The sequence below is a fragment of the Misgurnus anguillicaudatus genome, chromosome 3 (assembly GCF_027580225.2).
Source record: "Misgurnus anguillicaudatus chromosome 3, ASM2758022v2, whole genome shotgun sequence".
Classification (NCBI taxonomy): Eukaryota; Metazoa; Chordata; class Actinopteri; order Cypriniformes; family Cobitidae; genus Misgurnus; species Misgurnus anguillicaudatus.
The window spans coordinates 8,995,347-9,010,600 of NC_073339.2; the positions used below are offsets into that span (position 1 = coordinate 8,995,347).

Below are 15,254 nucleotides of genomic sequence, written 5' to 3' on the forward strand. Positions count from 1 at the left end.
CAAGTTTAATCCAACCTTTAGTTTCACTAATAAACATTATAATTTCATGTTTTAAAACAGGAAAAAACACTTTAATATCCTTAAATATGTTATATTGTGCCGTGTAATAAAATAAAAATGAAAATAACATACTCTATTGGTATTTTAATAATGTATGCTTGTTTCCCGTTATTTTCGGGTATACAGTATAAGCAGCAATTAAAAAATTCGATATAAAATGTTTCTGGTTGCAACTTTTTATTAAAAGGTTTGTTTTTATCAAATTCAGCAACTAAGTCACTTCATTTGCGATTACAAACAAGGAAACACGGCGCACACGTCACTACGGCAAGCAGCAGGTGTCCGGCTTGACGGCTCCGTCTTCAGTTCCTCCCTCGACTGCAAGCGGCAAACCTCGCCGATCGGTCTGCGCAGCGCCAGATGATCTCGAACACACCTACTGTCATTGTCTTGCTGCCCCCTCCCCATTCTGTGATTGGCTCTCTTTGCCATTTATTGGGTGCTACGAGTGTCTATCAAATGTGTCTGTACGTAGCTCATAGCCAATCGTTGTGCCGCATAGACGTCGTCATCGTCTTGCTGCCCCCTCCCCATTCTGTGATTGGTTCCCCATTTCAGGCGCAAATTTGTGCCATGGTCATCGTCATGCTGCCCCCTCCCCATTCTGTGATTGGTTCTCTTTGCTATTTATTGGGTGCTACGAGTGTCTATCAAATGCATCTGTATGTAGCTCTTAGCCAGTCGTTGTGCCGCATAGACGTTGTCATCGTCTTGCTGCCCCCTCCCCATTCTGTGATTGGTTCCCCATTTCAGGCGCAAATTTGTGCCATGGTCATCGTCATGCTGCCCCTCCCCATTCTGTGATTGGTTCTCTTTGCCGTTTATTGAGTGCTACGAGTGTCTATCAAATGCGTCTGTACATAGCTCATAGCCAATCGTTGTGCCGCATAGACGTCATCATCCTCTTGCTGCCCCCTCCCCATTCTGTGATTGGTTCCCCATTTCAGGCGCAAATTTGTGCCATGGTCATCGTCATGCTGCCCCCTCCCCATTCTTTGATTGGTTCTCTTTGCCGTTTATTGGGTGCTACGAGTGTCTATCAAATGCGTCTAAATGTAGCTCTTAGCCAATCGTTGTGCCGCATAGACGTCGTCATCGTCTTGCTGCCCCCTCAACATTCTGTGATTGGTTCCCCATTGCAGGCGTAAATTTGTGCCATGGTTTCCATGCTAGAATAAATTTGCACGCAAGGTAGCATGAGGAAACCCAGGCTAAGTTTCACATAGATGGTGATGGAGAGCCAAACGTTTGATTTCCCATTGATTTCAATCTTTGCCATAATCTTATTCAGTCAATATTAAAGATATCAAGGTTATATTTTCACATCATGTTCTTTACATTATGTTGGATGAATTATGTAAAAAACAGTAAATCACAAAACATGACTTTAGTTGGGTTTTCACAGGCAAAGTGACATTTCTGTGCAAACTATTCTATTAATTCTTATCACATTTGACTTGAAGGGGTGAGATAATATTTCACCTGGGCACGCGGACGGCCTCCTCAATCGTACCAAGACCGAGCTGGCCTCCGTCACCGGAACCCCAGGCAAACACCTGACCCTGCTCATTCACAGCCAGGGAGTAAGTCTGACCACACGACACTCCAGCTATCTTCTGAGCATCCAGAGATCCAACCAGCTCTATACAAAACACACAAATCAACCATCAGACACTCACAAGGTCATATGACTCGGCCTTCATTTCATTTTGGACCTCGCCTCTACGTGACTCGGCTGTGGTGGCATAAAAACAGCTTGTGCCAGTGAAATATGTGACATTGTTTAACATCAACATACCGCACGTACCACATCCGATCCGATAATTTCTCATCAAATTTTAGCTTTAGTGCCAGCTTTTGAACGAAAGAGAAAGCAAAAAATCCCCTTTGGTTTGTGTGAAGGTGGAACAAAGGTTTGTTTAACCAAAACACCATTACTTTATTTTTGCTTTGGTTTTGTACTCAGTACCATATTTTGCAGGTCACTACATTCTCAATCTCACGCCCTTTATTCAAACACACCCCTTGTACCAAAACCTACATATGCATAACCTACCCAGTCTCAAGTAGATGCATATAAATAGCACGAAGTGTTAAAATCGTGCAATACATACGCCAAATTCCACTTTGGCGTGCATATGATACGCCAGTCCTTCCCATTCACTTAAACGGTGCATCTTTTTTGGTCATTTTATTTATTGGTTTCTCAATTTATTTCTGTTTTTTTAAACCATTTTGCTTGGGTTTAGGGTTAGATGTTAGATTTGCTTAATGAGGTTATTTAATATACAGGTTTCTCCATGTTTTTGTCCATGTTTAAGCCATGGTCGCTTGGAGTTGGGGTTAGAGTTGGGGTTTGGGTTAGTTCTAACCCTAAACCCAAGCGAAAATGGTAAAAAAAAATTCAAAAAAATTGAGAAACCAATAAATAAAACGACAAAAAAAGATGCACTGTTTAAGTGAATGGGAAGGACTGGCATATCATATGCACGCCAAAGTGGAATTTGGTGTATGTATTGCAGGATTTTTACACTTCGTGCTATTTATACGCAACTCCGTGAGACTGGGCTGGCATAACACAGCTTCCTACTGAGTGAATAGCACCCAATAACATTTATTAAAATGGACATGTATGAGACCTTCGGATGCTTGTAATAATAATAGTTTCCCTACAAACCAGATTAGCAACCTTGGACTGAAGAATGGGTTTGACCCAAATAAACCCTAATAACATAGTCAGGCAAGCAATCTTGTGACAGGACTGTCCAGGTCACATGATCAGGTCAACATCGCTGGCAACAAACAAGAGTAACACAATATGACATTGGCAATTCACATTTTGAGCTTTAATGTTAAAGTGCCATGTTGCTTATACATGAACACATCAGTCAGTTTAAAAAGTCTTGAAACAACAGAACGTCAATCCCAAATATTTCTACCTGGTCTGGATCCTCCTTTGTCATGACCCAGCTGACCGTAGCTGTTGGAGCCACACGTGTATACGCTCCCATCATGCAACAGGAAGACCGAGTGATGGCCGCCGCACGCCACCTCTTTAAGACCCCTCCCGTCGAACACGCAACAGCTCCTCGGTTCGGCGACGGGCACCTCGGACGGCCCGATTCCCAGCTGACCCTGAGCGCTGCTTCCCCAGCACAGCATCATGATTCACACATAAAGCGAGACACAGGTGGATAATCCGAAATAAGGAGGAGCTCCTAGGCTATACAGCCTTGCCCTCGCCGTCTGTACATGACGGACCTGGAACACAACAAACAGCTTGGCATTAATCGCAGATTTATATTGGGAGATGGTTTCTATTAATTTATTCCTCCACTAGATAAATTCTGTGCCACATGTAAAATAGAGCATGCAAATTCATAAATGGGTGCGTTTTGTTGAATTAAAATCAACTACTGCACACATAGCCAGTACATATTATTGACAAAAACGCTGTGTACAAAGTTCTCTTAATAGTGAGCAATCATACAGTAGTGTGTGGCATGAAACGGGTACAATAATGACAAGTCCTCAATAATAACTTGTATGCCAAAGCCAGCAACTTTTAAGTGGGCATAATTAAAACACATATTAAGCAAGCACATCCGGATAGCATTAAACAGACATTTGATGTGTAAGATAAAGCCTATTTTTTTTTAAAAAGCAAGCTTTCTACCAAGACAGCATCACTGATGATTTACTAATATTCAGAAAATATCTTTTATTATAGTAAAAGTAACCAGGACAGCAAGAAGATATATCGAAAATTAGCACATTGTAATATGCTAGGGCTGTGATCACAACAACTTATAAAAGTAAACAGTAATGTTTGACTGTTGCATAAAACAAATCAGATATTATAACAATATAAAGAAACAAAAAATGTAAATAAATATCAACTAACATCCGTGTGCCAAATACTACATTATCCGCATCGACCTAAACCTTTGACCATAAGTTACGTTCTGAAGTTTTAATATTAAATTGGTAATTTCCGGCAAACCACTGTGCATGCATATTCTGTATGCTTTTGCAACATTACAATAATTTTAGTATATCGAGCCGCCCTGCAATATTCATATAGGAATGGTTTGGAATAACTGTGTGATTTTATTAGGGATGCACGGATACTCGATTATTTAAAATGACATCTACTGATACCAGGTACATGCCCATAGTTTCGTTTTTTACGCCTTGTTTCAAATGACTATGTCATGAAATCCTAGAAGTGCAGAGAGTACAAACTGCAATTCTGTCATCATTGTGAACCAATTCAAAATAATCACACAGCATGAGTTCTGTTGTGTTTTCCGCCACTTTTGATTGCTAGAATATAATTTGCACTTATCATCAGCTGTTTTGAAACAATCGGCCAATGTCCGATAGGGCTGGGTATCGATTCAGATGTTCCAGATCGATTCGATTACGATTCACGAGCTGTCAAAACGATTCGATTTCGATTCTCTGATTTTCGATTCCGATTCGAGACTTGTTTTTTTACTCGATATAGAATATTATATTATATTATATTAGAATATAGGCTGAATGAATGAATGAATGAATGACAGGCTTGCCTCTCGCTCCTTGGTAACATTGCACAAGGCAAAAAAAAGGTGATATCTAGTGGAGAAGACTAGTAATTAGATTAACGTTAATCTTACGCTCAGTGTTTGCGGAAATAAAATTGGAAAAAAATCGATTTGTGGCCTGTGACAATCGATTTTGAATCGACAAAAAAAAAACATGACTGGCCTGTGACAATCGATTTTGAATCGACAAAAAAACATGATTAATCGAAAAATCTACTTTTGTTTTGCCCAGCCCTAATGTCCGATAGTGGGGGGAATTAACGATTATAAGCTGATATATCGTTGCCTCAGTAATTGTAATGCTTCATAAAGTTACGTATAGTTCAGATTTATGTTTTCTATACCCAAAAAGATGATGTCAAATATTTGTTGGTTATATAAATGTACGTTTTTTTTTTATTATTATAATTTTATTAGATTTTACAAACTTATGCTGGGTACATACCAAAAGGTAATCGGGCTGATTTTGGGCCGATTTCCCCATTTCCGACAATCCTAGCTACGTCCCAAAACATGTTTAATATTTACGATCAGAAATCCTGATGTGTGGGGGAACCCGAGGACAAACGTGCGAACGCTCTTGAGATTATCACGTGAAACGAAACAATATCCAATCAGAAAGCGAACTGATGGAAGACAAAACCATAACAACTACAATCATGGCACAGCAGGCACAGTCCAAAGTGAGATAGACATCAGAGATGTTCAAAAGCACATTATATGTCATTTCTTTATACTCGTTGTTCGCCACTGGAGGGTTTACTGTAAAGTCACGTTTGGCCGCGAGAGACATTGCGAGATCTCCGTAATATTTCCTGTGTTCACAGTCGAGAATTTGGTTAAAAATCTGTTCATGTGTGCCGTGCGGTCTTTGACACATCATTGCACACCACACACTATAGGATCAAAATAGTTACATTTAGGATTTTTTATCCTCATGTTTGTGCTCTTTCACATTTTGAAAATCTTATAAGATATAAAAAAACCTGTTTGGTGTGTACCCAGCATTATCGGAAAATCAGTATCATATCGCATATGGCATTGTTAGCAACTATATATAATATTATTATTATAACATATTGCAATGTTTATAGGCCAATACAGGGGCGTTGCACAAGATCTCGGGCCCTATGCATAGGCAGTCCTGATGGGCCCCCATGCCCCATCCCATAATATATTTCAGACTTTTCAAGTGCCCTCTCTTTCTTTGGGGCCCTGGTAATCAGTACTGGTTTTACCCCCAGTTCGACGCCCCTGGGCCAATATATTGTTGTATCAGTAATTTATAGGCTTCAGAAAGTTACATATAGTCAAGATTTACTTTTTCTTTACTCAGAAAAAAATTAGAAATGTTTGTTGGTTTTATAAATGTACGTTTTTTTTTTATTATTAGAATTTAATTTGATTTTACAAACTTATTTGCAAATTAGTATCATATCGCATATGGCATTGTTAGCAACTATATATTATATTATTATGACATATTGCATTTTTCTTCAATATCGTTCACTAGTAACTAACTACACTCTCAGAAAAAATACAAAGCTGTCACTGGGGCGTTACCTTTACAAAAAGTACACATTTGTTCCCAAATGCTACGTATCAGGACCTTTTAAAATGATACCGTCCCAGTGACAGCTTCTGCACTTTATTTTAAGAGTGCATGTTTTTAGGGAGATTACCATTTGCATTACCATAGTTTTACAAAAACAATATCATAGTTAAAATATAGTTAGGACGATATTACAATTGTGTTTTACAATAGTTTGGTTAACTATGGTTAATATAGTAAGACAATGGTAAATGTGTGATTACTATAGTTTTATTACAAATACTAACTTATATCATACCTATGTTTACTGTAGTAAAAGCACGGATAACACAGGGTTTGGAAACACAATCTGACATCAGTATGTGGGTGCGATGTCTGACGAGATCGGCCTGTAACAACATTACAGTCTTGTTTTCTTTCTCAAATACCTAAATCAAGCCGTAAATCACATTATGTAGATATAATGCAGAAGTCATCGAGTGATGTTACTGAATAAACTCAAATCCTCGACCTGAAATTCGCGACAAGTATAAACTGACACCCATCACACTGACAGTCGCAAACTATCACGTAAATAATGTCCTCGGTCCACGATAGGTCAAAAATAAACACGTACTTATATTAGTCAGTTAAAACAAAGAGTGTTACCTGGTCAAACGCATGTCGTCTCTCGTTTGTTTTGGTCGTATATGTTCACGAAATGGTTTCAGTTTAACGGTTCCGATAAAAATAAGGAAGTTACGCTTCGTGTTATTACGTCATGGATCACGTGACTCCTGTCAGTCGAACGCCTACCGTATATTTTATTTTTTTGTGTGTGGCATTGTTTATAAAAGAAAATATAACCATTTTTATTAAGATTTATTTCAAATATAACATAAAATAACATGGAGAAAGACAAACATTTTAGTATATTAAATACATATACAGATTTTAATATTAAAATAACATTTACATTAAAAAATTTAACACATCACATAACTTAATATTTTAATAAATTAAAAAAACTTGACACCCAAAGATTATCTAGTGAAATAAAAGTGTAAAATTCGAACAAAAAATGTCCTTCTAATATCAGAAAAATTCTACTCAATAAATTCATTACTGTTAATTACAAAACAGCTTTTACAAAAATCATTGGTGACAATATGCCCCTTGATTATTCCTTACTTTTTATAATAACATCATACTTATAAACAAAGCTTTGTCTACTGTTGGCTTTTAAGTCAAAATGTTAAATTCCCTTATTTGTAAGTCACTTTGGTTTCAAAAAAAGCCTGACCTCAGTAGTCACGACAACAATAATCAGATACACCTGGATTAATCAGTTTGTCCAATAATGGCAGACAGGAAACAAGGAGCTGGCTGAAGTTCAGGAAGTAGTGCAGCTGGGCATAAAGCCTACTGAGATCAGAAGGTGTTCTTCAATCTCATTCCTCCCAGAAACCCCTCCTGTGGTTAAGGGCTTCAATGAGTTTCTCCTTAAGTGTTGCTTTGCTCTGGTAAACAGGAAGCTCTAACAGGCTGTGGCAAGTCAAGGCCTGCGGTAGATGTTCCTGAGTGGAGTTGAAGAGATCTCTCACTCTCATCTTCACCTGACTCATACCCAGAATGGGAACTCGCTCGAATCCTGTCAAGAATACTGAGAAATGAAAAACCATGGTTAGTTTAGTTATTGCTTGGTTATTTAAATCCATTCTGTTTGATGCACGAACACTATCACTACACTAAACAGTCAGATATAAATAGTAAGATATTTGAGTGGAATCTAGATTCTGAGATTAACTTAAAAATTTATTTTCTAAACACTAAATACAATCCTTTGTAAAGTGAAACTTCAGCCAAATATCAAAATTATCCCATGATTTACTCACCCTCAAGCAATCCGATATACATTCACCTAAAGGATTATTAGGAACACCTGTTCAATTTTTCATTAATGCAATTATCTAATTAACCAATCTTATGGCAGTTGCTTCAATGCATTAAGGGGTGTGGTCCTGGTCAAGACTGAACTCCAAACTGAATGTCAGAATGGGAAAGAGAGGTGATTTAATTTTGAGCGTGGCATGGTTGTTGGTGCCAGAGTCTGAGTATTTTATAATGTGCTCAATTACTGGAATTTTCAGGCACAATCATTTCTAGGGTTTACAAAGAATCGTGTGAAAAGGGAAAAACATCCAGTATTGGGGCAGTCCTGTGGGCGAAAATGCCTTGTTGATGCTAGAGGTCAGAGGAGAATGAGCCAACTGATTCAAGCTGATAGAAGAGCAACTTTGACTGAAATAACCACTCGTTACAACTGAGGTATGCAGCGAAGCATTTGTGAAGCCACAACACGCACAACCTTGAGGCGGATGGGCTACAACAGCAGAAGACCCCACCGGGTACCACTTATCTCCACTACACATAGGAAAAGGAGGCTAAAATTTGCACAAGCTCACCAAAATTGGACAGCTGAAAACTGGAAAAATGTTGCCTGGTCTGATGAGTCTCGATTTCTGTTGAGACATTCAGATGGTATTTGGTGTAAACAGAATAAGAACATGAATCCATCATGCCTTGTTACCACTGTGCAGGCTGGTGGTGGTGTAATGGTGTGGGGGTTCTTGGCACACTTTAGGCCCCTTAGTGCCAATTTGGCATCGTTGAAATGCCACGGCCTACCTGAACATTGTTTCTGACCATGTCCATCCCTTTATGACCACCATGTACCCATCCTCTGATGCTACTTCCAGCAGGATAATGCACCATGTCACAAAGCTCGAATCATTTCAAATTGGTTTCTTGAACATGACAATGAGTTCACTGTACTAAAATGGCCCCCAAAGTCACCAGATCTCAACCCAATAGAGCATCTTTGGGATGTGGTGGAACGGGAGCTTCGTGCCCTGGATGTGCATCCCACAAATCTCCATCAACTGCAAGATGCTATCTTATCAATATGGGCCAACATTTCTAAAAAATGCCTTGTGAAGGATGGATGCACTTCTTGGGGGTTTTAAGGGCCACTCCACTTTTCTTGAAAATATTCTCATTTTCCAGCTCCTCTAGAGTTAAACATTTGATTTTTACCGTTTTGGAATCTATTCACCTGATCTCCGGGTCTGGCGGTATCACTTTTAGCATAGCATAATCCATTGAATCTGATTAGACCATTACCATCGCGCAAAAAAATAACCAAAGAGGTTCAATATTTTCCTATTTAAAACTTGACCCTCCTGTAGTTACATCTTGAACTAAGACCGACGGAAAATTAAAAGTTGTGATTTTCTAGGCAGATATGGCTAGGAAAGTCAGAAGATGTTCCCTGATCCCATCGTTTAAAGGCTTGGAAAAGCAAGGACATTTACTAAAATAACTCCAAATGTGTTCGTCTGTAAGACATATGTATCTTGGATTGCTTGAGGGTGAGCAAACCATGCAGCAACCTTGACATTTGGCTGAGGAAAAGCTTCAACTAGTTAACCTACAAAGGAAGGCCTTTTTTTGGTTTGATGTTAGTTCTTCAAACACCTCCCAAAATGATATGATGGTCGTATGCTGGGCATAAAACAATCCTTCATACGTGGCATTCTGTTGACATACAATATGTGGGTCATTGTCAAGAGACTGTGTACACAGTTTTTATTTTTAATAAAATACAAAGATACCTATATTTTACTTTAAATAAAATGAAAAATATCATGCTTTTATGCTACGTAGCTGAAAACAGCCAAAAATGTTTTGGTCCAATATATTTGTCAAATTCCAATTATTCCAAAGATTTTTCCCATTCAAGATTTTTATGGAATACTTTTTTTTTTTTTGCTAAGCACAGGGTACGAAAAATATGTTGGGTAACTAAAGCTAGTATAAAAAAATTCTACATCCATCAAGATCATATTAGTTTTTAAAAATATGTGTAAGGGTGTAAGGCTTGACCTGTTTGAGTACATCCCAGTCATAGTCTTCATTTCCCAGCAGCACCTCTCTCAGCTCCTTAGGTTCCAACATCTCCACCGAGGATCTATCACACCCTTTGAAGAAGCCTCTTCTAAACTCTTCGAATGTATCCTCCACGGATTTATTGAAAACATAATCCACATACTTGTCCACAAACTCTGTTCTGTTGCGAGATTGTTACAAAATGTCATTCATTTAAAATGCATTTGATGTAATTAATTATAAAATGACGTTTAAGACTGACCTGTTGTAATTTGTGATAGGTTTTCCTGGATTAGTCGGATCCAGTTCCACTACAGTTTTATCCCACTGGATCTTATGTTTAGAAAAGAAAAGGTTTTGTTACAGCCTTCTGTTTAATATCCTAATATTTTATAGAAAGAGGTAACAAGAATATACAACATTAAAACTAAAATCAACCAACCGTGTAGTGCATTTTCATTTCTTTAACATTATCGCTGTAGTCGAGAGCATACTCCAAACTCCTGTGGACATTAAACATTGTTATTTAATACACTACAGTATTTTTCTATCTATAGGATGACATAAAAATACTCACCTGCCAAGAACTGGGTCAAACTCCGTTAGGTCTTCAAGAGATGGTTTGACATTGAAAAGTTTCTTGAACAAGGCTAAAGGAAACGGCAGGTGCACAACACAACTGTTGTTTAAGGCCAAGCCGCACAAAATCCCAAACAGGAAGTACTTCTCTTTCTGGACGCTCGGCTGGGGTAAACAGAATTAAAGAGAGACATCATGTAACACTTCACAGTGTGTACAAAGTAATGTATTATATGTATAACTTTTTTACAGTATAATAAGTCATTGTCTTGCCTTTGTCGGGAACCACATCATAGTTTTGTCGTCATTGTAAAAGAAAAACTGTGAATCTGGTTCACGCAACTCTTTAAACACGTTAATGAAAAAGTCTCTCTTGTTGACTTCTGATTTATATGTAAGGTCCTCAGCGTAATAGACCTAAACCAAAGAAGATTTATTTTATGCATTTGGTAAAAAAATGTCCTCCAAAGCACAGTACATCTTAGATGGGTAAATGGGCCCTAACTTAATATTTATGTTAAAGGAATAGTCCATTTTCTTAAAAGAAAAATCCAGACAATTTACTCACCACCATGCCATCCAAAATGTTGATGTCTTTCTTTGTTCAGTCGAGAAGAAATTATGTTTTCTGAGGAAAACATTGCAGGACCCCCCCCACTCCAATGGACCCCAATGGACACCAACACCCAACACCCAACTCAACACACAACAGTTTTTTTCAACGGAGTTTCAAAGGACTATAAACGATCCCAAACGAGGCATAAGGGTCTTATCTAGTGAAACCATTGTCATTTTTGATTAAAAATGCTCTTTTAAACCACAACTTTTCGTCTAGATCCGGTCCAGCGCGACCTAACGTAAATGCGTAGTGACGTAGGGATGTCACGTGTTACATATATAAAACGCACATTTGCGGTACATTTTAAACAAGAAACTGACACAAAGACATTAATTAGTATCATTCCACATACAACAACGTAGGAACGGTCCTCTTTCACCACACTTGTAAACACTGGGGCGGAGTTTCGCGTTCGTCCTCTGTGACCTCTTGACATCATGACGTATTGTGTGAGGTCACGCTGACGCTTTCAGGACCGGAGGAAGACGAGAAATTGTGGTTTAAAAGTGTATATTTGTTATTTTAGTGTCAAAAACGACAATGGTTTCGCTAGATAAGACCCTTATGCCTCGTTTGGGATCGTTTAGAGTCCTTTGAAACTCCGTTGAAAAAAACTGTTACGTGTTGAGTTAAGTATTAATTGTTGGTGTCCATTAAAGTCCATTAATATGAGAATAATCCTGCAATGTTTTCCTCAAAAAACATAATTTCTTCTTGACTGAACAAAGAAAGACATCAACATTTTGGATGACATGGTGGTGAGAAAATTATCTGGATTTTTCTTTAAAGAAAATGGAATATTCCTTTAATGGTTAATCTTATTCATTTCTTTAAATGTAAAAATGTAAATAAATAATCTTGTTTTACCGACAGCCATCCTTTGAGTTGTTGATCAGTGGCTATTTTCAACTGATTGAAGCAATCGTCCAAAAGAGCTGTGCGCCTTAAGGTCAAGGTGAAAGTCACCTGCAATTCAAGTCAGAGCGATTTAAAACATTTGTTTTATCATGCCTAAAAGCTGCTGTGTACAGCTATCAAGCTTAAAAACCCAAAAATATGTTTTAATAAGCTGTCAAACCCAAAAAACGAGTGTTTAAAGATACAAAAGTGGATCACGATTATGTTTCCCTCCAGTGGGCATAGTTCTAATAATAGAAGTACTATGAAAATTTGCTTGTATTCACTTTTGTGGCTTTAAATGCTCGTTTTTTGGGGTCGACAGCTTATAAAAACATATTTTAGGGCTTTTTATATATAGTTTTGTGGATTATATAGCATTTTTGTCAAGAGATCCTTCTAAAAGTTACACAATGCACCTTTAAAAGTAGGATTTAAACAAATATTCCTCACTCACATTAACCGTCCACATTCTGTTTTTCCAAAGCCTGCATTTGGCTTCCAGGTTAAAGATGCATGGAGATACTTTTAGCTTGTTTACAATTTCCTGTAAAAAGGGTTTATGGTGAAACATGCATAGGCCAACATATAAAATTGATTAAAAAATATTAAAAAGTCTTTAGTACTTACAACATAGTACATTTTGAGCTCATTCAACGCAACAACGTTTCCATTGAAGTTATGCAGCCACCAGTTATTATTAAGATCCTCACTGGTAGTTTGCAGCTGTAGATGGGGGATAAAGATTATTCGCTAGTTGTTTGTCTTTCCTTTTAAAAGCTTTCATTGTGATTTTGAATTAGTAATGGACGGAAATACAATATTTGACTCCAGACTGAAATCCAGGCTAAAGTTTTATAATCTAATGATGAGATTTTGAAGCATCAAAGTTTCATTTCAATTATTGATTTGACAAATATTGGCATGATCTTAATCAGTCAATATTAAAGAGATCAAGGTTATATTATTACAGAATGTTCTCTACATTAAGTAGGACAATTTTATCTAGAAATCGCAAAAAATTACTAGTACTGTATAGACTGGGAAGAAATCTGTATTTTATTCATTCTTACCATATCAAGCAGATCATTAACTTCCTGAATGATAAAATCACTCCTTGTAATCCTATTCTGCGCACTGCAGCAGGCCTTCAAAACAAAAACACACACTGTATTTTAAACTACTATTACGTGGTTACATTTGTGCATTATTTGCATTTGATCGTGGTATATGTGATCTAATGAAGGCACCTTATAGACCATCTGTAGGATCTTCACAAGCTTCTCCAGATGACTCGGTACGTCCCAGTTGATTTTGTCAATGCCAATCCTGCCAATCAGCTTGACAGATTCTTTACGAAATAACTTCACCAAGTTTTTGAGACAATCACCAGGGAGTTTGGACCAGTAATTTTCTAAAAAAAAAACAACAACAACAGTATAAAACATGAAAATAGGCAAAGCAAACAAGGGCTAAAACATATGTAAAGGTGACATTATTTTAAAACTTTACCTAACACTTTAAGTGCGTCAGGTTTCAGCTGAAGAATTGTGGAGGCGAGCACTTGAAGGAGTTTAGCCCTCTGTTCATCCTGGCAAACGGCAATGAGTTCAGGGAGGAGAAGATAAACTCTCAGAGCTTCAACACTTGATGGACTGGAGTTAAGAGAGGGCAATAGCTCATCCTGAACCGTATTTACAACCTGTATAAAACACAAAGAAATACAAAACATTAAAATATAAAAAGCCTCTTTTTCAGATAACACAAATAAAACACTGGTCATTTATGTTTCTGTTGTACACACATGCTCTTTAATGATCTTAATATTATTTCGACATTTGATGGTTTAAAATCAATAGTAGTCAACTTCAGTGCTGGTGTTTGCTTACAATAAAGAACTTTATTTAGTTTTGTTATCAACAATATTTTTAAATCATCTTTTAATTTATAATCTAATACACTGAAAATGTTGGATTTGTCATTACCTTTGACATCATCCCTTCCCTATTTGATAATTTTGCAAAGGATTTCTTGACCAGGTCAAAGTCCAAACCGCAGAACTCCTCAGAAGTCTGATAATGCTCATCACAACTACAAAGACAAAATGTATACAAAAATGTAAATCAATAAAAATAATTGTCTTTCTAAAATGATACACAGACAGTCATGTCTAACAGTTTTTACCTTGTCTTGAGAAAACTTCCATTCAAAGAGGCAGCAGATGAAAATATTTTTTTTATTTTACTGCAAAACAAAACAAAACAATGATTTCAATCATATATTTATATAAAGAAAATACATTTCATCGTACTGGGCGACTACACTCATTAAATACTAAAAATAAATAAATAAACAAAAATAGCAAAGTTTGTATTTATTGTATATATTTATTCTGTAGCTTTCGGCATAGATGGAATAGACTTTTTCATTTTAGATGTGTTTTAAAATGTGTTTTTGCAGCCATATTAACTGTTGCATTGACTCCTATTCATAGCAATAGCAGTGCTTCTTCAATTATCTTGTTATATCCAATGTCTTTGCTTCCATATTCAGATGTCATCTGCATACTTATATTCGCATATTCATCTAATAACCAAAATAAAACACTTACTTTTTAACTACTTTCCATGAATCAGACACCCACTGGTCGATCATTCTCTCATTTAAAGTCGTAATTTGTCTGCTTTGGTTGGGTTTAGGATTTGTTGACTCATTCTCAGATACCTATCAAACAGTAATATATACAATAAAATAATATTTATTTAAAATATGTTACCCAGGACCACAAAATCAGTCATAAGGGTCAATTTTTAAATAAGATAATAATTAATAAATGAGCTTTGAATTTATGAATAATAATACTTGGCCAAGATACAACTATTACAAAATCTATTTGCAAAAAAATGTAAATATTGATAAAATTGCCTTTAACCTCCTAAGACCTTGTCCATGTTTGTGTACAACAGGTTCCAGTTACACAGAGTTAAGTATTATGGTCCAAACATCAAAAAAATGTGATGTCCACATAATA

General features: G+C 36.9%; 2 protein-coding genes across 2 annotated transcripts in view; both read right to left on the bottom strand.

Annotated features, from left to right (window-relative positions):
* The window catches only part of herc3 (HECT and RLD domain containing E3 ubiquitin protein ligase 3), a 32,583-nt gene extending 25,588 nt beyond the window's left edge, over window positions 1–6,995 (bottom strand). Inside the window, exons 1-3 of the mRNA XM_073860960.1 lie at window positions 6,850–6,995; window positions 3,000–3,321; window positions 1,543–1,702 (exon numbers count right to left, since the gene is read on the bottom strand). Of these exons, the coding sequence (XP_073717061.1) occupies window positions 1,543–1,702; window positions 3,000–3,225 (386 nt within the window). The 5' untranslated portion in view covers window positions 3,226–3,321; window positions 6,850–6,995. The remainder of the gene's footprint in view (window positions 1–1,542; window positions 1,703–2,999; window positions 3,322–6,849) is intronic.
* A 52-nt stretch (window positions 6,996–7,047) lies between these two features.
* LOC129445273 (E3 ubiquitin-protein ligase HERC2) overlaps window positions 7,048–15,254 on the bottom strand; it is a 42,261-nt gene continuing 34,054 nt past the window's right edge. Inside the window, exons 57-72 of the mRNA XM_073860081.1 lie at window positions 14,835–14,947; window positions 14,408–14,467; window positions 14,209–14,314; window positions 13,736–13,925; window positions 13,474–13,637; window positions 13,297–13,371; window positions 12,854–12,949; window positions 12,681–12,770; window positions 12,194–12,292; window positions 10,981–11,124; window positions 10,706–10,872; window positions 10,571–10,631; window positions 10,391–10,461; window positions 10,126–10,309; window positions 9,675–9,777; window positions 7,048–7,843 (exon numbers count right to left, since the gene is read on the bottom strand). Of these exons, the coding sequence (XP_073716182.1) occupies window positions 7,632–7,843; window positions 9,675–9,777; window positions 10,126–10,309; window positions 10,391–10,461; window positions 10,571–10,631; window positions 10,706–10,872; window positions 10,981–11,124; window positions 12,194–12,292; window positions 12,681–12,770; window positions 12,854–12,949; window positions 13,297–13,371; window positions 13,474–13,637; window positions 13,736–13,925; window positions 14,209–14,314; window positions 14,408–14,467; window positions 14,835–14,947 (1,935 nt within the window). The 3' untranslated portion in view covers window positions 7,048–7,631. The remainder of the gene's footprint in view (window positions 7,844–9,674; window positions 9,778–10,125; window positions 10,310–10,390; window positions 10,462–10,570; window positions 10,632–10,705; window positions 10,873–10,980; window positions 11,125–12,193; window positions 12,293–12,680; window positions 12,771–12,853; window positions 12,950–13,296; window positions 13,372–13,473; window positions 13,638–13,735; window positions 13,926–14,208; window positions 14,315–14,407; window positions 14,468–14,834; window positions 14,948–15,254) is intronic.